This window comes from Anolis sagrei, chromosome 9 (assembly GCF_037176765.1).
Source record: "Anolis sagrei isolate rAnoSag1 chromosome 9, rAnoSag1.mat, whole genome shotgun sequence".
In the NCBI taxonomy this organism is placed as follows: domain Eukaryota; kingdom Metazoa; phylum Chordata; class Lepidosauria; order Squamata; family Dactyloidae; genus Anolis; species Anolis sagrei.
The window spans coordinates 11,516,956-11,538,663 of NC_090029.1; the positions used below are offsets into that span (position 1 = coordinate 11,516,956).

The following is a 21,708-nucleotide window of genomic DNA, read 5'->3' on the forward strand; positions in this document are numbered from 1 at the left end:
CAACAATATCAAAAGTCACCATTTGCTCACTTTGCAGCCATAATCTGATTTTGAAGAAGTGTTTGGGATGGAGACATTCCCTAGTAAATACTCGACCGTAGGCACAGGTTGTTGCTACCGCCGAGTGTGCCTGCAAAGGTCTTTTAGGGCCAGAGTCAGGTGTATCTGACAGGTTTCCCAAAGGTTATATTTGAGCTGAGATCGATTTACAGCTGACGTGTGATATCAGCACTAAAAATAGCTGAGTGCCGGTATAAACACCTGAAGTTGTGTGTTGCAAGGCTCTAGCTGCGTTCCTGGAGAGTCCTGGAGAGGAATCCAGGTGGGAACGGCGCACTGACGTTACCGGAAAGAGGAATTTATGGAATAGTTTATGCACAATGGCACCACCAAACACCACCCAGAACGTGCTCCTCCGTCACTCTGTGTATGTAAATGTGCAAATACGTTTTGGAAATAGATAACTTCATCTTAGCATTGAGGCCCCTTTAAAACGCAAACACACATACGCCTGGTGATGAATGCTACACACCATCTCCGTTAGAGCTATAGTCATCCATATGCTGAACACGGAGCACACTGTAAGCTATATAAGCAGCATTAGTACAAGTTGAGTATCTGAAATACTTGAAACCAAATGGCTTTGGATTTTGGAATATTATTTGCATATACATCATAAGACCCAAGTCCAAACATGACACCAATTTATATTTCACATATAATGTATAGACATAAAGCAGGGATGGGTAAACCCAGGCCCGGGGGCCAAATGCGGCCCCTTGGGCTCTTTTCTCAGCCCCCCCCCCTCACCATCCTATCCTTCCCTCCTTCTCTCTTTCCTTCCTCCTTTCCTTTCTTCCTTCCTTCTTTTTTCCTTCCACTTTCCCTTCCACCCTTCCTTCCTTTTTGTCTTTCCTTCTTTCTCTCTTTCATTCTTTCTTCTTTCTCTCTCGCCCTCTTACTCCTTCAATCTTTCCCTTCCGCGCTTTCATTCCTCCTTCCCTTCCTCCCTTTTGTCCTTCCTTCCTTCCTTCCCTCTTTCCTTCCTCCTTCCTTTCCTTCCACCCTTCCCTTTCCTCCTCCCTTCCTTCTCTCTTTCTTCCCTCTTTCCTCCTTCTCTTCCTTTCATCCTCTTCCTCCCTCCCTCCCTTCTCTTTTTCCTTCATCCTTCCTTTCCTTCCTTCCCATCCATCCATCCAGCCAGTCTTCTCTTCCTCCCTCCCTTCTCTCCTTCCTTCTTTCCTCCCTCCCTCCCTTCCATCCTTCTCTTTCTCCCTCCCTCCCTTCTCTCTTTCCTTCCTCCTTTCCTCCCTCTCTCCCTCTCCCTTCCTTCTTTCTTTCCTTCCTCCTTCCCTCCTTCTCTCTTCCTTTCCCTTCTTTCTTTCCTTCCTCCTTCCTTTCCTTCCTTCCTTCCTTCGATCCATCCATCCATCCATCCATCTATCCTTCTCTTCCTCCCTCCCTTCTTTCCTTACTTCCTTCACTCTTTCCTTCCTCTTTCCTTTCCTTCCTCCTTCCTTTCTTTCCTTCCATCCTTCTCTTTCTCCCTCCCTTCCCAATTTCCTCCTTCTCTTTCATCCTTCTCTTCCTCCTTCCCTTCCTTCTCTCTTTCCTTCATCCTTCCTTCCTTTCCTTCCATCCTTTGCTTCCATCCATCCATCCATCCATCCATCTCTTCCTCCCTTCCTTCTCTCCTTCCTTCTTCCCTCTCTCCCTTTCCTTCCATCCTTCTCTTTCTCCCTCCCTTCTTTCTCTCTTTTCTTCCTCCTTCCCTCCCTCCCTCTCTCTTCCTCTCCCTCCCTTCTCTCTTCCCTTCCTTCCTTCCTCCTTCCCATACTTCCTTCTATCAGCAGCCAATCCTCTTAGCAGGGAGTGCTATCATGCATCTCCCAAGTGAGAGAGTTTGCCCAGGCCTGTTCTGGAGCATGGCCATACAGCCCGGAAAGCTCACAGCAACCCAACATAAATCATCATTACACGACTATTGCACATAGATCCAACATGTTTGACATTAATAAACAAACAAGTAATGTACCCTTGGATTTATATTTCTAATGTATTTTCTGCTGCTCTGGAGACCAGGGCACAAAAAGGGCGCAATGGGTCCACATGGCAGGGAATGAGATTTGACTGAAAAGATGAGGAAGAACTTCCTGAGAGTAAGAGCTGTTGGAGAGCGGCCTGGGCTGACTGGGAGTGTGGTGGAGGCTTTTCCACAGAGGATGTCTATCAGGAGTGCTTTGATTGTGCCTCCCTGCATGGCAAGGGGTTGGACTGGATGGCCTTTGGGGGTCTCTTCCAGCTCTAGGATTCTATATCAGGAGTAGGCAAGACAGGGCCTGATTGAAAATACTGGAGGGGTTTCAGTTTAAAAAATCCAACTATTCTTTGGTATTCCTTTGTTACTCGACATGTTACCCCAAACTTAGTAAATTGTTACAACGAAAGAAAGACTTAAAAAGACAAGTTGGTGTTTTGGTGAGTTTTGAAATCAATCCCACTGGTTTTGTTTTGTATAGATTTTGTATGTTTGCTGTTAAGCTTTCAAAGGAATGGCGTCCACGCAGAGGGTGAGCGGTATTTGCCGTCCACAGCAAGGGAAGCCATTCTTCCAGTTGTGAAGGCATAGCGGGAATAATCAGCCGAAACAAAAGGCGTTTGGATTGAAACAAAGTGTTTTTGTTTTTAGGGCAGTTTTCGAAGAATAGCCCGCGGCCAAGAATTGCAAGTTGCGGTCGGAATAATATGCGAACAGGTAATGATTTCATTAAGATTTCCTTAATCCCACTTTGGAATAACGTACACCGATACAGATCTGAATATTTAATGTGTAATTTTCACAGTGATTTGACTAAGCCAGCCAACCATTTTGAGTGTGTTCAAGTAATGATCTAAACCAGGAATAAAAAGCACTCAAATGAACTAACCCAAACGTCCTCTGCAGAGAGCAATCTCCCATAGCGGAGAAGAGCACGCAGGCAAAGGCAGGCAGGCTGAGGCATGACGTTCAATGGCTGCTGCGGTCTGCTGGAAGCCCTGTTCTATCTGTTTAGGCCAATGGTTCCCAACCTTTTTTTGACCAAGGACCACTTTCCCAGGGACCAATTGACCAGGGACCACTCTCTAATATTAGTATCAAAAGTTTTATAAACTTTTTTTGGTCAACTTAGTTATTTATTTTTTTTGGTCAGTTTGGTTATTTAGGGTGCTGACTCGGAAAATTGCACTGGACAGACCACATCAGCTCTAGTTTCTGATACAGAATGCATGCCATCCTGTAGTCCACAGAAAACCATATTTAATAATATAGAGCTGATGTGGTACTATTAATCTTTTGTGAGTAGTTTAGCTTCACAACTCTGCTTGTTTTTATGAGTTCCCTGCAAATAACCTGCTCGTATTTTTTTTATCTCATTAGATTTTAATTGTTTTATCTTGTACATGTGGCCTGCCAATTGTGATCGTGATTGTGTATATTGGAATGTTATTTTATGACTATGTTATACTTTTTTTCTCTTTTTTTCTATGAAATTTTGATGATGTTGTTTGTTGTTTATGCTTTGCTTTTATTTTGCTGTAATATGTTGCCCGGACTTGGCCCCATGTAAGCCACTCTGAGTCCCCATTGGGGAGATGGTGGCGGGATATAAATAAAGATTATTATTATTATTATTATTATTATTATTATTATCAGTCAGCCTCTCCCCTAGCGACTTTCCGGTTGCCTTGGCACTATAAGAGAGTTGCGTGAAACGAGTCACTCTCGTTGCCACATGGTTTTGAGGCAATGGTGTAGTAATGGTAAGGCCGCGGACCATTTTTTCGTTCTTGCGGACCACTGGTGGTCCACAAACCACAAGTTGGGAACCATTGGTTTAGGCTGAGGTTCTGCTGCACTAGGGTGGTCTGCAAGCTCTGGAATAGATTTCCCCTCCCAGAACATTCAGGGGAAACAATCACAATTAGGAAAGCCCCTACCCTGGAAACCTTAAAAAAGGACCTTAAAACCTGGCTCTTCCACTGTGCTTTTGATGATTAGGTTTACATTTTCACATTATTGCCTAGCCTCAACGTTTTATCCTTGGAGTACATGTCCCCGTCCCCGTCGCCCGTCTGCCGCTTGTGGGAAAGCTTGATTCCACAACCATCACTATAATGAGCCCTCCTCCGCTAATAATCTGTCTCTTTCTTATCTCGCCATGTAGCCCGCCCATTGTCATTGTGATTGTGCCTATTGTAATTTTATATTGCTATGTTTTCACATGTTTTATGTAATTATGTTGTTGTTGTTTATTGTTTGCGTTTTCGGTTTTATTTTATTGTAATTCGTTGTTTGGGCTTGGCCTCGTGTAAGCCGCTCCGAGTCCCCATTGGGGAGATGGTGGCGGGGTATAAATAAAGATTATTATTATTATTATTATTATTATGGAGCCAGAGTTTCTGCCTTGCAGGAAGCTGCTCCAACTAGACATCCAGTCCAGATTTGGTTTCTCTCTGCCTAGCTGTTAGAACTGGTTTAGGAAGCAAAGAGGCCTCTTTTCCACTGTCCGTAGGTCAAAACAGTGTTAGGATGTCAAAACATCATTCTAGGCCAAACTTGCAAACTCTGTGTCTTTTGTATGTTTGTTTGTTTGTTCTGTCAAAAATGTAATACGACTGTTGGGTTGCCTGACACTATAAATAAACTGGTCGAGTGAGGATTTGTAAGTTAAAGCGTACTTATGTTGGGACATTCTTATGTAGAGGTTCTAATAATAATAATAATAATAATAATAATAATATAAAAATACTCTATACCCGATACAAAGATATAAATGAGATATCTTGGGGATGGGACCCAAGTCTAAATACAAAGTCCATTTATGTGTCATATACATATAATACCCATCGCCTGAAGGTAATTTAAGGCATGACGTCTTAAATAATTTTGTGCATGAAACAAAGTTTGTAGACTATGAGCTATCAGAAAGCAAAAGTGTCACCATCTCAGCCACCTATGGGGACCCTTTTGGATACTCCTCTATTTTCCAGCTGATACTTAGAGCCAGTTATTTGCCTGAAGCCATTTATTCTTGGTATGGACTCTACTTCTGATGAGGGACTTCATGTTTGGAGATTTCCTGATTTATATCACACTATATTATATTACCAGCTTCACAAATGTATATGGTGCTATAAAAAGCCACACATGCGGAAATAAGGAATTGGCACCTGATCCATGACTTCCTTTGCAAATTCAAGTGATATTAGTTGACATCAAGGTTTAGCAGTATAGTAGAGTCTCGCTTTTCTGACCTTTGCTTATCCGACATTCCGTCTTATCCGACGTCCCCTTTTCCTCCAGCATTTCAATTAAAGGAGTGCATTTCCCCAACTCTCTCTTCATTCCCAAAAAGTGAAAAAGGCATGAGGAGGAGGAGGAGGAGGAGGAGGAGGAGGAGGAGGAGGAGGAGGAGGAAGAGGGAGGAAAGGTGGAAAATAGGCAGGACTGGAAGCGGAAGCATCCTCCCTCCTTTCCTCTGGGATTTCAATGCTACTTTTCCCACATCCAGGCCCTTCCTACTGGGCCCGTCTAGCCCCGGGGCATTGCCTTGCCTTAACTCTTTGAGTCTCGGTTGTTAGTATTCTGGGTGTCTAGCGTTGCATCGGACGGGTAACAGTCGGAGACTCCCTATTATCCAACATTTTCGTTTATCCAACATTCTGCCAGTTGGATAAGCGAGATCCTACTGTATTTCCAACAGCTAAAATTTTCTATTCCACATTTATTTTTGGCAGAATACACATTTATGTTTATATTTCTTTAACCATATTCAGCTGATGTTGACCTATACATTGCACAGCAGGAAAATATAGAATCATCTATGCAAGGGAGTCAAACTCTTTGCAATCCCTTTGCTTGTGGGCAATATCGTTGTCCTAAATAAAATGGCGAGGATGATATTCATTGTTGATTGGATTCAAATTGTGTAGGAGATTGGATTAAAGACTCGCGCGTTAGCAAAATCGGCACATACCTTCGTTAGGAGGAACGGCTAAAACCAATGCCATTCGATGTGCAGAAAGGGTCCCTCAGTTTAATGACATCTTCCTATTGCGGAAAGCCTGTTTCTGGCGGAACGTGGTACACTCTCTTCCTGCAAAGGTCCAAGGACAACTTATAAAGTTTCCTCTTCAGGGGGAAAATAACTAGATTGTAAGTTTCTTTACTAATACTGATTTGTTTAAACTTCCATTTTGCCTTTCCTGTAAGAATAGGGTTCCATTCCAAAGTTATTGCTATAATGTACTGTGTGGCATAGGCAAAAATTGCACCACTCATTGTTGAGATTAATTTCACAATTCAGCAGCAGATCAGTTGCACAACTTCAGTGCTTTCCAGTAGCTTCTTCCTGCACAGTATTTTCAGTCAACTGCTCCCACAAACTGCAGTCACTCTGGAACCTTTTACAGACACTTGAGCACATGCCCGGCCATTGTCAGTTTTACCATTGTTTTCCCCCAGTCTAGATGACACTACAAACTTACCACAGCACACGGTTTTATCTTGTCTTAGCAGACAGGTTCTTTTAATCAATTACATAGCGCCTTCGATGAACAGCATCACAGCACAAGGAGAAAGTATACACTGTACATGACTTCCTTATATACAATTCTATACAATTACACATAGCAATCTCTGATTGGTTCCCAACTCATTAACTTAACTCAGACCCAGGATTGCATCATTCACAATCACCTGGACTAGGCCAGAACACATTCCCCAAATGAAGTTCTATATACAGTTAATGCATGACTCAGAATTTCCAATAGAAGCCTATTAGCAGCGCATGACTCAGCTATATTACATTACAATACATTGTAAAACCTGACAAGAATGAATACAGTTTGACACCACTCCATACTATATAATCCTGAAAGTTATTATGCAAGAGGTTCACAGTTCTTTCTCTGTCCAAGCAATGAGCCTGAGCTTCGCATCAGGACATTTGTTTTGCAAGCAAAAACCCCAGAATTTCCGTTAAAACATTATTTCCAACTATATAAATAAAAATGTAATGTTCGTTTGTGGGATTAACATAACTCAAAAACCACTGGAGGAATTGACACCACATTTGGACACGAGACACCTCTCAGGCCAATGAGTGACCATCACTCATAAAAACACTGAAAAACACAGTGGAAGAGACTTAAAAAGCCAAAACAGCAAAAAGATGCTACAACGCATGCACAAAAATGACTCTCCAGCAAACAAAACACATATCCACACTCTCTTCCGGACTACAGCTCCCAGCATCCCCTAGACCAGGCCCTTTAGGAGAGGAGGATGATCCAAATGCACTGCTTCCAAGATGAAAGCTTTCTTCTCCCTGGATTTTTTTGAGAGAGTGCATCCCAATCCTATTTCCAATTTCCTAATCCTGGACTACAACTCCCAGTAATCCTCCAGATAGTTGGATTAGATAGAGATAGATAGGTAGATAAATTGATCAGGAGGACTGCTGGGAGTTGCTGTCCAAGAATAAGTAGAGAAGGAAGAAAGAGGAAGGGAGAGAAAAGGAGAGAAGGAAGGGAAGAGGAAGAGAAGGAAGGAAGGAGAGAAGGAAAGAAAAACAGGGAGGGAAGGGAGGAAGGAGAGAAGGAAAGAAAAAAGGGAGGGAAGGAAGGAAGAAAAGAAAAAAGGGAAGGAAGGAACGAAGGAAGGAGAAAAGGGAAGAAAAAGGGAAGGAAGGAGAGAAGGAAAGAAAAAAGGGAAGGAAGGAAGGAGAGAAGGAAAGAAAAAAGGGAGGGAAGGAAGGAACGAAGGAAGGAGAAAAGGAAAGAAAAAAAGGGAGGGAGGGAAGGAAGGAAGGAAGGTAGAGAGATGGAAAGAAAAAAGGGAAAGAAGGAAGGAAGGAGAGAAGGAAAGAAAAACAGGGAGGGAAGGAAGGAAAGAGAGAAGGAAAGAAAAAAGGGAGGGAGGGAGGGAGGGAGGGAAGGAAGGAAGGAAGGAAGGAAGGAAGGAAGGAAAGAAAAAAAGGGAGGGAAGGAGGGAACGAAGGAAGGAAGGAGAAAAGGAAAGAAAAAAGGGAAGGAAGGAAGGAGAGAAGGAAAGAAAAAGGGAGGGAGGGAGGGAGGGAGGGAAGGAAGGAGGGAAGGAAGGTAGAGAGATGGAAAGAAAAAAGGGAAAGAAGGAAGGAAGGAGAGAAGGAAAGAAAAAAGGGAAGGAACGAAGGAAGGAAGGAAGGAAGGAAGGAAGGAGAGAAGGAAGGAGAGAAGGAAAGAAAGAAAGGGAAGAAAGGAAGAAGAGAAGGAAAGAAAAAAGGGAGGGAAGGAAAGAACAAAAGGGAAGGAAGGAAGGAGGGAAGGAAAGAAAAAAGGGAAGGAAGGAAGGAAGGAGAGAAGGAAAGAAAAAAGGGAAGGAAGGAAGGAGAGAAGGAAAGAAAAAAGGGAAGGAAGGAAGGAAAGAAAGAGAAAGAAGGAAGAAGAGAGAAAGGAGAGAAAGAGGAAGGGAAGGTTGGACACAGCAATGCGTGGAGGGTACAGCTTTTATATATATATATCATATCACACACACACACACATCTATAGATACAGCCTGGTGACTCCTTCTAACTATCAGGTCCTAAGAGGAGGGCGTCTGTTCCAAATTCTACTCAGCCTGGAATAAACCCAAATGCAGCTCTTTCCAGCTTCTGGGAGAAGGGAGACTTTCAATGAGGAAGGGCCAGAGTGGAGGTGGCACCTTCATCTTCTTCTTCTTTTCCACTTCCCTGAAATAATTTTAGCTGCCGCCCTGGATTCTGAGTGGGTTGTTGTCGCCATTGCTTTACTATTCCATGCGAGCGAAATTGTGAAACCTAATGGCGAGGCCTTTTTTCCAAACCCAATCTATGGAATCAAACAATGGAGTTGTAGTTGCTGGGATTTATAGTTCACCTACATTCTGAACCCCACTGATAGAATTGGGTCAAACTTCCCACACAAAACCCTTATGACCTTCAGAAAATACTGTGTTTTCTGATGGTCTTTGGCGACCCCTCTGACACCCTTCCTCACGACTCAGCAAATTCAACTCCCACAATTTCTAACAGCCTACCGTCATTTGGGAGTTGTAGTTGCTGGGATTTATAGTTAACCTACATTCAAAGAGCATTCTGAACTCCATCAACAATGGAATTCCATTGAACCAAACTTGGCACACAGAACTCCCATGGCCAATGGAAAATACTGGAAGGGTTTGGTGGGCATTGACCTTGAGTTTGAGAGTTGTAGTTCACCTACATCCAGAAAACACTGTGGACTCAAACAATCATGGATCTGGACCAAACTTAGCAGGGATACTCAATATGCCCAAATATGAACACTGATGGAGTTTGGGAAAAACAGATCTTGACATTTGGGAGTTGTAATTGCTGGGATTTATAGTTCACCTACAATCAAAAAGCATTCTGAACTCCACCAATGATAAAACTGAGCCAAACCTGACACACAGAACTCCCATGGCCAATGGAAAATACTGGAAGGGTTTGGTAGGCATTGACGTTGAGTTTTGGAGTTGTAGTTCACCTACATCCAGAGAGCATTGTGGACTCAAACAATTATGGATCTGGACCAAACTTAGCACGGATACTCAATATGCCCAAATATGAGCACTGGTGGAGTCTGGGGAAAACAGACCTTGACATTTGGGAGTTGTAATTGCCGGGATTTATAGTTCACCTACAATCAATGAGCATTCTGAACCCCACCAACGATATAATTGGACCAAACTTGGCACGCAGAACCCCCATGACCAACAGAAAATACTGTTTTCTGATGTTCGTTGGCGACCCCTCTGACACCCTTTGCAACCCCCGTAGTGGTCTCGACCCTCAGGTTGAGAAACGCTGCTTAAGCTGATCTATAAGTAAAACAATATAATAAAACAGAACTTTGGCTCGGTCAGGAATGACCTCCAACCGTTATTACCAACTTTGTTTATTGGTTTGAGCATTGAACCTATGATGATGGAGAGCAGGGCTTAAATCCCATCTTGGCCATGGAAACCTGTTGGGTGACTTTGGGCAAGTCAGCGTGACTCAGCCTCAAGGGAAGCCATTGCAACGCTCTTCCCAAGACAACCCTGCAAGAGGGCCAGTTGAGGTTGGAGTTGACTCGAAGGCCACAACGATTGTCATCGAAATATATCGTATCTGAATACAACGTCTGCATTTCCGTCAGATTAACTAAGGTTGTAATAAACACTTTCCTAAAACCGGATCCACAGAGGTTTCCCGACAAATTTTGCAGGATCCAAATAAAAATAGAGATTCAGGTCGGGTGGGTTTATTTCCTCAGCGAGAAACAGCACTGGATGAACAAGCCGGTCGGGTTCGGATTCTATAAAAACAACTTTTCCCGGTGTAAAAGGGGCTGAGATATCCTCCTCCCTTCTGGCAAGACTCTCTTTCGACCGAACCCATCAGAATGGAAATATAATACTTCTGTGGCACAGGACGTTACTCCACTTTCACGACATCAAACTTCTGGAGAACTGAATTCTAGAGTTGGAAGAGACCTCATGGGCCATTCATTCCAACCCCATTCTGCCAAGATGTGGGGAAACCGCATTCAAAGCACTCCCGACATATGGCCATCCAGCCTCTGCTTCAAAGCCTCCAAAGAAGGAGCTTCCACCACACTCCGAGGCAGAGAGTTCCACTGCTGAACAGCTCTCACATTCAGGAAGTTCTTCCTAATGTTCAGATGGAATCTCCTTTCTTGTAGTTTGAAGATGTTGCTCCATTGCGTCCTGGTCTCCAGGGCAGTTCCCTCCTCCCTCACATATTTATACATGGCCCTCATCATGTCTCTTCTCAGCCTTTCTCTTCTTCAGGCGAAACATGCCCAGCTCTTTAAGCCGCTCCTCATAGGGCTTGTTCTCCAGACCCTTATTCATAGAATCATAGAGTTGGAAGAGACCTCATGGGCCATTCATTCCAACCCCATTCTGCCAAGATGTGGGGAAATCGCATTCAAATCACCCCTGACACATGGCCATCCAGCCTCTGCTTCAAAGCCTCCAAAGAAGGAGCTTCCACCACACTCCGAGGCAGAGAGTTCCACTGCTGAACAGCTCTCACATTCAGGAAGTTCTTCCTAATGTTTAGATGGAATCTCCTTTCTTGTAGTTTGAAGCTGTTGCTCCATTGCGTCCTAGTCTCTAGGGCAGCTCCCTCCTCCCTACGACTCCCCCTCACATATTTATACATGGCCCTCATCATGTCTCCTCTCAGCCTTTCCCTTCTTCAGGCTAAACGTGCTCAGCTCTTTAAGCCGCTCCTCATAGGGCTTGTTCTCCAGACCCTTCATCATAGAATCCTAGAATTGGAAGAGACCTCATGGGCCATCCAGTCCAACCCCCTGCCAAGAAGCAGGAAAATCATATTCAAAGCACCCCCGACAGATGGCCATTCAGCCTCTGCTTCAAAGCCTCCAAAGAATTATTATTATTATTATTATTATTATTTACAACTTTTATATTCCGTCCTTCCCACCCCGCGGATTACAGTGTACACATATATGGCAAACATTCAATGCCAATTTTGACATACAACATATATAGACATAGACAGAGGCTATTTAACTTTTTCTGGCCACCAGGGGAGCTGTCGCTTTCATTGTCCATCTGCGATGCTGATGAAGCACTTCCGCATTCCCCGCATGCTTTTTGCTGGAATGCTTTGCTGGAGTCTTCTTTATGGCCTCATAAGTTAGTTAATTTAGCCTCCCCACACTTTAAGGTGGTACCTAATTTTCCTACTTGACAGATGCAACTGGCCGCCAGGGGAGCTGTCGCTTTCATCGTCCATCTGCAACGCTGATGAAGCACTTTCGCATTCCCCACATGCTTCCTCGCTGGAGTCCTCTTTATGGCCTCATAAATCAGTTAATTTAGCCTCCCCACACTTTAAGGTGGTGCCTAATTTTCCTACTTGACAGATGCAACTGTCTTTCGGGTTGCAAAGGTCGACAACAGGCTACACAATTGGTTGGAAACCAACCCGGACTGGCTTTGAACTCATGACCTTTTGGTCAGAGTGATCTTAATGCAGCTGACAGCCAGCTGTGACACAATCCCGGTGGCAGAGAAGGAGCCTCCGCCACACTCCTGGGGCAGAGAGTTCCACTGCTGAACAGCTCTCACAGTCAGGAAGTTCTTCCTCATATTCAGATGGAATCTCCTTTCTTGTAGTTTGAAACCATGGCTCCAGGGAAGGAGAAAACAACCCTGCTCTGTCCTCCCTCACATCTTGGTCCATGGCCCAGAACGTGTCTCCTCTCAGCCTTCTTTTCTGCAGCTAAACATGCCCAGCTCTTCAAGCCGCTCCTCATAGGGCTTGTTCTCCAGACCCTTGATCCTTTGAGTCACCCTCCTCAGCTTGTCAACATCTCCCTTCAATTGTGCTGCCCAGAATTGGACACAACATCCCAGATGTGGTCTAACCAAGGCGCAAAAGAGCATGGGGAGTATGACTTCCCTGGATCTAGACACTAGACTCCTATCTCATTGGCTTTTTTTGCTGCCGCATCACATTATTGGCTCATATTTAACTTCTTGTCCACGAGGATTCTGAGAATAGTTTGTACATATGTATAGGAAGCGTCATAAACCAAGTTGTATTTTGCACCCAGTATTTGAGAAGTTAAAAATTGCTGTAATTTTCCAATGATGTGGAAAGAGGTATAATCTCCCCTCGCTCTGTGTTTCCAGATAAAGACGTTCTGCTGTTCCATTTTAAGGTGCTGCTAGAAATAACAGCGACGACGACACCTGATGTGTAAGTTCGCACGTCGCTTGCCAATGTGTGATGCCAGAAATTGACTCTCTTTTAAAGGAAATGCTTAGCCTGAAAGTTTAAAAGGAGGGGAAAAGGGATATCTTATTTTCCCTTTGCTGAAAGTCAAGTGGTTTAATTGAAGTAGGAGTAAAGGTCACCCTTGAACACTTCGTCAAACGACAACGAGGAACAAGAACAGGTTGCGCATCCTTGATCTAGCAATCCAAACTCCGAAATACAGTCGAGTCTTGCTTATCCAACATAAATGGGTCAGCAGAACGTCGGATAAATGAAAATGTTGGATAATATGGAGTCTCTGTTACCTGTCCAATGCGACGCTAGACAACTACGAGGGTTGAATGAAAAGTAATGCCTCCACCTTCGTAACTCAACAGATGGCAGTACTGGTACTGGCTTGTTCAGTAGACTCTCCTCTACAGTTCCATTTGAGTGGGAAGCCTTAGCATTGAACGGTTGTGTTGTTAAGTGTGAAGTATGGAACCCTGTGCAGGCAGTCATTCAATGCGACTTAAGCAACGTATGTGGCAGGTATTGGCTTGTTCAGTAGATTCTCATCTACAGTTCCATTTTGTGGGAAGTCTTAGCATTGAACAGTTGTATTGTTAAAGTGTGAAGTATGGAACCCTGTGCAGACGGTCGGTCAATGTGACGTAAGCAACGTATATGGCAGGTACTGGTTTGCTCAGTAAACTCTCCTCTACATTTCCATTTTGCGGGAAGCTTTAGCATTGAACGGTTGTGTTGTTAAAGTGTGAAGTATGGAACCCTGCACAGATGGTCAGTCAATGCGACTTAAGCAACGTATGTGGCAGGTACTGGCTTGTTCAGTAGACTCTCCTCTACATTTCCATTTTGCAGGAAGCCTTAGTATTGAACGGTTGTATTGTTAACTAGCCGTCCCTTGCCACGCGTTGCTGTGGCCCACATGGGGGTTCTATGTGGGGGGTTTGGCCCAATTCTATCATTGGTGGGGTTCAGAATGCTCTGTGATAGTAGGTGAACTATAAATCCCAGCAACTACAACTCCCGAATGTCTATTCTATTTTCCTCAAACTCCACCAGTGTTCCCATTTGGGCATATTGAGTTTTCGTGTAGAGTTTGGTCCAGATCTATCATTGTTTGAGTCCTCAGTGATCTCTGGATGTAGGTGAACTACAACTCCAAAACCAAAGGACACTGCCCACCAAACCCTTCCAGTATTTTCTGTTGGTCATGGGAGAACTGTGTGCCAAGTTTGGTTCAATTCCATCGTTGGTGGGGTTCAGAATGCTCTTTGATTGTACGTGAACTATAAATCCCAGCAACTACAACTCCCAAATGACAAAATCAATTTTTTTGAGTGAAGGACATACATTGGGTTGTTAGGTGTCTTGCGTCCAAATTTGGTGTCAATTTGTCCAGTGGTTTTTGAGTTCTGTTAATCCCACAAATGAACATTACATTTTTATTTATATAAAAGTGTGAAGTATGGAACCCTGCGCAGGTGGTCGGTCAATGCAACTTAAGCAACGTATGTGGCAGGTATTGGCTTGTTCAGTAGACTCTCCTCTACAGTTCCATTTTGCAGGAAGCCTTAGAATTGAACTGTTGTGTTGCTAAAGTATGAAGTATGGAACCCTGTGCAGATGGTCGGTCAATGCGACTTAAGCAACGTGCAGTCATTGAATTCTTGACCGCAGAAGGTGTCACCTCAACATCTTTAAACTTACTCGCAACATCTTTAAACTTACGACACACAGTACTCACATCAACACAATCGCCATAAAAAGCTTGCACTCTCTGATTAATCTCCTTTGGGGTGACACCATCTGCTGTCAAGAATTCAACAACTGCACGTTGCTTAAGTTGCATTGACCAACTATCTGCGCAGGGTTCCATACTTTGCACTTTAACAACACAACCATTCAATGCTAAGGCTTCCCACCAAAATGGAACTGTTGAGGAGTCTACTGAACAAGCCAGTACCTGCCGCATCCGTTGCTTAAGTCGCATTGACCGACCGTTTACGCAGGGTTCCATACTTTGCACTTTAATAACACAACCGTTCAATGCTAAGGTTTCCCGCTACAATGGAACTGTAGAGGAGAGTCTATTGAACAAGCCAGTACCTGCGGCATCCGTTGCTTAAGTCGCATTGACTGACCATCTGCGCAGGGTTCCCTACTTCGTACTTTAACAACACAACCATTCAATGCTAAGGCTTCCCGCAAAATGGAACTGTAGAGGAGAGTCTACTGAACAAGCCAGTACCTGCAGCATATCAGTAGTGCCATTTGTTGAGCAGTTACAAAGGTGGAGGCATTACTTTTACAAAGGTGGAGGCATTACATTCTGCCCTTATAGAAAACTAATAGCAGGGACTCAAAGGGTTGAGGCAAGGCAACACCCCGGGGCCAGAAGGGCCCAGCAGGAAGTGCCGGGATGCGGAGAAAAGTGTGGAAATCACAGAGGGAAGGAGGGAGGACGCTTCCGCTTCCGCTCCTGCCTCTTTCACCCCCTTCCTCCCTCCTTCTCCTCCTTGTTTTGCGTTTTTCGCTTACTGGGAATGGAGAGGGAGTTGGGGAAATGCGCTCCTTTAATTGAAATGCTGGAGCAAAAGGAGGGCGTCGGATAGGACGGAATGTCGGATAAGCGAAGGTCGGATAAGCGAGACCCTACTGTAATCAAAACTTGTTGGCTGAGAGTGACAACTTTACTTTCTGATAGTCCATTGTATTAAAAATATTTCATGGAAAAAATATTAACTCTATTGCATAAAATTAACATCAGGCTACAAGAGGCAGTAAATGAGATTTAAATCCTATCTCCTGGAGAGCTAGTTATGTGCAAAGGCAGCTGTTGCAAAATCCGAAAAAAAGGAATCTGAAATCCAACATAGTTCTGGTCCCATGCATTTTGGACACGGGATACTAAGCTACACAATACTGTGTTGTTGAAGGCTTTAAAAATTTTACGGTCTCTGTTTTTTGATATTGGAATTGAATATTTACCTTTGTTTTGTTGGAAACCGCCCTGAATCCTCATGCGGAGATAGGGCGGCATACAAATGAAATTTTTATTGTGTTGTCGAAGGCTTGCATGGCCGGAATCACTGGGCTGCTGTGAGTTTTCAGGGCTGTGTGGCCATGTTCCAGAAGCATTCTCTCCTGATGTTTCCCCTGCATCTATGGCAGGACTCCTCGGAGGTTGTGAGGTCTGTTGGAAACTAGGCAAGTAGTGTGTGTGTGTGTGTGTGTATAGTTAGTTAGTTAGTTAGTTAGTGAGATTAACATAACCCAAAAACCACTGGATGAATTGACACCAAATTTGGACACAAGACACCTCTCAGGCCAATGAGTGACCATCACTCATAAACACACTGAAAAACACTGCAGAAAAGATTTTAAAAGACCAAAAATACATTACAACACATGTGCAAAACCACATATATACGCATACACACGTATATACACATATATACTAATATATGCACACACATCTACATATCTACACACACACAAAACACATATACACAGACGGGGCCACAGCAACATGCGGCAGGGGACAGCTAGTATATACACACACACACACACACACATACACACATATATACACATATACACAAATACATACACATATACACATATATACACATATTCACAAATACACACACACACACAAAACACATATACACAGACTGGGTCACAGTGTGTGGCAGGGGACAGCTAGTATACACACACACACACACACACACATATATACACGCATACACACATATATACACATATACACAAATACATACACACACATATGCACATATATACACATATTAACAAATATATACACACACACAAAACACATATACATAGACTGGGCCACAGCAACGTATGGCAGGGGACAGCTAGTACACACACACACACACACACACACACACACACATATACACATAACCACATATATACGCATATACACATATATACACATATTCACAAATATATAAACACACATATACACATATACACACACACAAAACACATATACACAGACTGGGCCACAGCAATGTGTGCCAGGGGACAGCTAGTATATATATGCACACACACACACACACACACACTCGTGGAACACTATCCAGGGTGGAAGAAAGAACTCTTGTGTGTTTGAAGCAAGCGTGAATGTTGTAATTGGCCACCCTGATTATAACTGAATGGCCTTTTAGATTCAAAGCCTGGCTGCTTCCTGCCTGGGGGAAACCTCACTTGCCAAATTTCCAACAGACCTTCCAAGCTCTGAGGATGCCTGCAAAATATCAGGAGAGAATGCTTCTGAAACACAGCAATACAGCCCGGAAAACTCACAGCAACTTACAACCCAATACGGTTCTCCTTTTCTGGTGCTTTGTGCGGAGAACGGAGAGGTAATCCATCATTTCCTTGCCTCAATTTATGTTTATATATGAATGGAAAACATTTTGTGAGATCTTCTACCCCCTGATTTCATTCTTACGAGAAGAGCAAGCGGTGATAAATCTCTTTGCATTTCCTTAGATCATGAAGAGCTCTGTGGCAGCAGTTATGGATCTTTCTGTCTAAACGGTGGGATTTGTTACATGATACCAACGGTTTCCAGTCCTTTTTGCAGGTACGGTACACGGCTGAGAATTGCATTTTGCCTTGAAGGCAGCTGCTTGTGTTACAAGCCAGAAAGCCCTCGAGGTCGGGAGCAATCAGCTACTCTAAAGAAACCAATGGTTTCGTCAACATACATAGTTTCTTATTGCTTAAGCATGCGCTGAATTCATTTACGATAATATATACACAGGCCAGCTCCAGATGTTTGTAGGGAAGAGATTCGTAGTGCTAGCCATTTAGGAGAGCAAAAGGTGGTATTGCCTGTTCAGCTCCTTCCAAGTCACCCAGTTTTCTGTGTGCCCAGAAGGGAGTCTCTCATCTGGTATCAGCCACTGATTGAGGTTCTGGGTTTGAGCCTGCCACTTTTGGACTCTCGCTTGCTGAGGTCTTCCTGCAAGTATCTCTGTAAATCTTAGGAAACTATTTCTTGATTTAAGGCGTTGGCGTGCTGGCTGATACCCAAACAGAGGATGGGCCAGACATGTCACTGCCTATACGGCAGCGGCCCAGCGTACCTGTCCGAACGTATCTCCTTCTACGTCCCGCCTAGGAATTTAAGGTCTTCTGTTCTTGGCCCCACCCTTGTCACAAACGAGATTGGCGGGGACGATGGACAGGGTCTTCTCGGTGGTGGCCCCTCGCCTGTGGAATTCACTCCCCGGGGAAATCGTCATCCCTCCTCTCTTTCAGAAGGAAATTAAAAACATGGATATGGGACCAGGCCTTTGGGTAATCTGGCAGACTGACAAAGGACAATGACGACTAAAGCTTTGGAAACGGACTATGATAAGCGGAATGAATTTAATTACGGACTTGGCGAAATGATGGCCACCAGGCTGGCTTTTTACTGTATTAATGTAATGTTTTTAACTGTCTATAATTACTGTTACTATGTATTTTATTGTGTTGAATTGTAGGCATCAAACGCATGCCGGTTGGAAGCCGCCCTGAGTGCCCCACTTAGGGGGTTGAGAAGGGTGGGGTAGAAGTACCCGAAATACATAAATAAATAAATTGGTCCTTTCATTGCTGGCTGCTACTTCCCAGCGGATATCAGGTGGTGCAGTATTATTACTTCAGTAGACATTCTGTGATAATGCGGCATGTCTCATGAAGAGCCACATCCATGTGGTGAGATGTGTTCCATGCTGGGCATGAATACTCAGCAGAGTAGCATAGCGCAAGGGCAGATGCCTTCACTGTGTCTGGTTGTGATCCCCAGGTTGTGCCAGTCAGCTTTCGTATGATATTGTTTCCAGCGCCCACTTTTTGCTTGATATTCAGGCAGTGCTTCTTGTAGGTCAGAGCACGGTCCAGAGTGACTCCCAGGTATTTGGGTGTGTTGTAATGCTCCAGTGGGATTCCTTCCCAAGTCATCCTCAGAGCCCGGGATGCTTGTTTGTTCTTGAGATTAAAAGGAGATGTCTGCATTTTAGATGGATGAGGAATCAGCTGGTTTTCCCTGGAATAGGCAGTAAGAGCACCTAAAACTTTGGAGAGCTTCTGTTCCACCATTTCAAAGCTCCCTCCTTGAGTGGTGATGGCATGATCGTTGTCATAGATGAAACTCTTGTAAGTCAGAGCATGGTCCAGAGTGAGTCCCAGGTATTTGGGTGTGCTGCAGTGCTCCAGTGGGATTCCTTCCCAGGTCATCCTCAGAGCTCGATAGGCTTATAACAGTGTTTCTCAACTTTCGTAATGCGGCGACCTCTTAATACAGATCCTCATGTTGTGGTTTTTTAATTATTATTATTTTTGTCATGTCATGTTATTATTTATATAGATGGAGGAAGCTCTGTCCTTGATGAAACTTGGCAACCTTAGATGGGAAGTGGACATTCCAGGTTGAGCTTCTGGCAGCATTTCCCAAAATACGGAGTTTCCCAAAGGGCCGATCTTCCTTTCCCTGCCTCCCCTCCTTAGTCAGGGCTGTACTTTCCCTCTTGCTGATTCAGCCCAGGATTGTTTTCTGAGAACTAGGCAAATGCGATACCCCAGCTCCAGAACTCTTTCCTCAAGGGCAGGCTTCTCGGTCCTCTGAAGCAACTGAGCGCCCTTTCTGTTTCAGATCCAAAAACCTTTCTTGAAGGATTCTAAGCAAGAATGAACAACTGTTGTTGCAATGACCATTGGATTGCAATGACCATTGGATTGCAATGACCATTGGATTGCAATGACTGTTGGATTGCAATGGCTGTTGGATTGTAATGACTGTTGAATTGCAATGACCATTGGATTGCAATGACTGTTGGATTGCAATGACTGTTGAATTGCAATGACCATTGGATTGCAATGACTGTTGGATTGCAATGACCAGTGGGTTGCAATGACCATTGGATTGAAATGACCGTCAGATTGCAAAGACTGTCGGATTGCAATGACCGTTGGATTGCAATGACCATTGGAATGCAATGACCATTGGATTGCAATGACCACTGAATTGCAATGACCTTTGAATTACAATAACCATTGGGTTGCAATGACCATTGGATTGCAATGACCGTTGGATTGCAATGACTATTGAATTGCAATGACCGTTGGATTGCAATGACTGTTGGATTGCAATGACCATTGGATTGCAATGACCGTTGGATTGCAATGACCGTTGGAATGCAATGAGCATTGGATTGCAATGACCACTGAATTGCAATGACCTTTGAATTACAATAACCATTGGGTTGCAATGACTGTTGGATTGCAATGACCGTTGGATTGCAATGGCCATTGGATTGCAATGACCGTTGGATTGCAATGACCGTTGGATTGCAATGACTGTTGAATTGCAATGACCGTTGGATTGCAATGACTGTTGGATTGCAATGACCATTGGATTGCAATGACCATTGGATTGCAATGACTGTTGGAATGCAATGAGCATTGGATTGCAATGACCACTGAATTGCAATGACCTTTGAATTACAATAACCATTGGGTTGCAATGACCATTGGATTGCAATGACTGTTGGATTGTAATGATTGTTGAATTGCAATGACCGTTGGATTGCAATGACTGTTGGATTGCAATGACCAGTGGGTTGCAATGACCATTGGATTGAAATGACTGTCAGATTGCAAAGACTGTCAGACTGCAATGACCGTTGGATTGTAATGACCATTGGGTTGCAATGATCATTGGATTGCAATGACCGTCAGAATGCAATGACCGTTGGATTGCAATGACCGTCAGATTGCAATGACCATCGGATTGCAATGACCGTCGGATTGCCACGACCGTCGGATTACAATGACCATCGGATTGCAATGACCATCGGATTGCAATGACTGTTGGATTGCATGCCCGAACTATACTGACAAAAATGCCCCCAAGAGAAAGTCAGAAGTGACCAAATGTACACTTCTGGCTTTGAAAGATGAACTTTTCAGGAGGCGAAAATGATGATGATGATGATGATGATGATGATGATGATGATTAGCCACCCCTGCCAGGCGATGCTGTGGCCCAGTTTGGTGATTGGAAAAAAAGTAATGGGAAAGTGTTGGTTTTTAATATATGTAATTTCTTTATGCTTGTGGGTAAACAGTATTTTTTGTTGTGTCTTTGTCAGATTGTCGGTTTGCCCACCGTGGAACATGCAACATATCATTGTCCTTCTTTAGGGGTCCCTTTCAAATCTATGATACTATATCTCTCTGTGTGTGAATCATATCTATCTATTTATATCTATGGCTGGTTGGCTCTTTGTCAGGAGGGCTTTGATTACATTTTCTTGTCCTGGTGAAGGGAGTTGGACTGGATGGCCTTAAGTATTTTCCGTTGGTTATGGGGGTTCGTTGTGGGAAGTTTGCCTGAAATCTGTCGTTGGTGGGATTCAGAATGCTCTTTGATTGTAGGTGAACTATAAATCCCAGTAACTGCAACTCCCAATTGTCAAGGTCTATTTTCCCCAAACTCCATCTCTGTTCATATTTGGGCATATGGAATATTCGTGCCAAGTTTGGTCCAGACCCATCATTGTTTGAATCCACAGGGCTCTCTGCACTCTCGAACTCAAGGTCAATGTCCACCAGATCCTTCCAGTATTTTCTGTTGGTCATGGGAGAACTGTGTGCCAAGTTTGGTCCAATTCCATCATTGGTGTTCACAGTGCTCTTTGATTGTAGGTGAACTATAAATCCCAGCAACAACTCCCAAATGACAAAATCAATTTTTTGAGTGATGGTCACTCCTTGGGTTAGTAGATTGTCTTGTGACCAAATTTGGCGGCAATTTGTCCAGTGGTTTTTGAGTTATGTTAACCCTACAAACTAACATTAC

At 43.8% G+C, this 21,708-nt stretch overlaps 1 protein-coding gene across 7 annotated transcripts in view; it reads left to right on the top strand.

Moving 5' to 3' along the window:
* The window catches only part of NRG4 (neuregulin 4), a 141,133-nt gene that overhangs the window by 105,781 nt on the left and 13,644 nt on the right, over window positions 1–21,708 (top strand). For 5 of the 7 annotated variants that reach the window (XM_067471285.1, XM_067471282.1, XM_067471283.1 and 2 more), the window contains 2 exons: window positions 2,690–2,755; window positions 17,349–17,442. The exons of 1 other annotated variant lie outside the window; for it this stretch is intronic. In XM_067471285.1, the coding sequence (XP_067327386.1) occupies window positions 2,746–2,755; window positions 17,349–17,442 (104 nt within the window). In that variant the 5' untranslated portion in view covers window positions 2,690–2,745. Of the gene's footprint in view, window positions 1–2,689; window positions 2,756–12,736; window positions 12,804–17,348; window positions 17,443–21,708 lie in introns of all 7 variants that reach the window. One more of the 7 variants, XM_067471286.1, reaches the window with a different exon arrangement.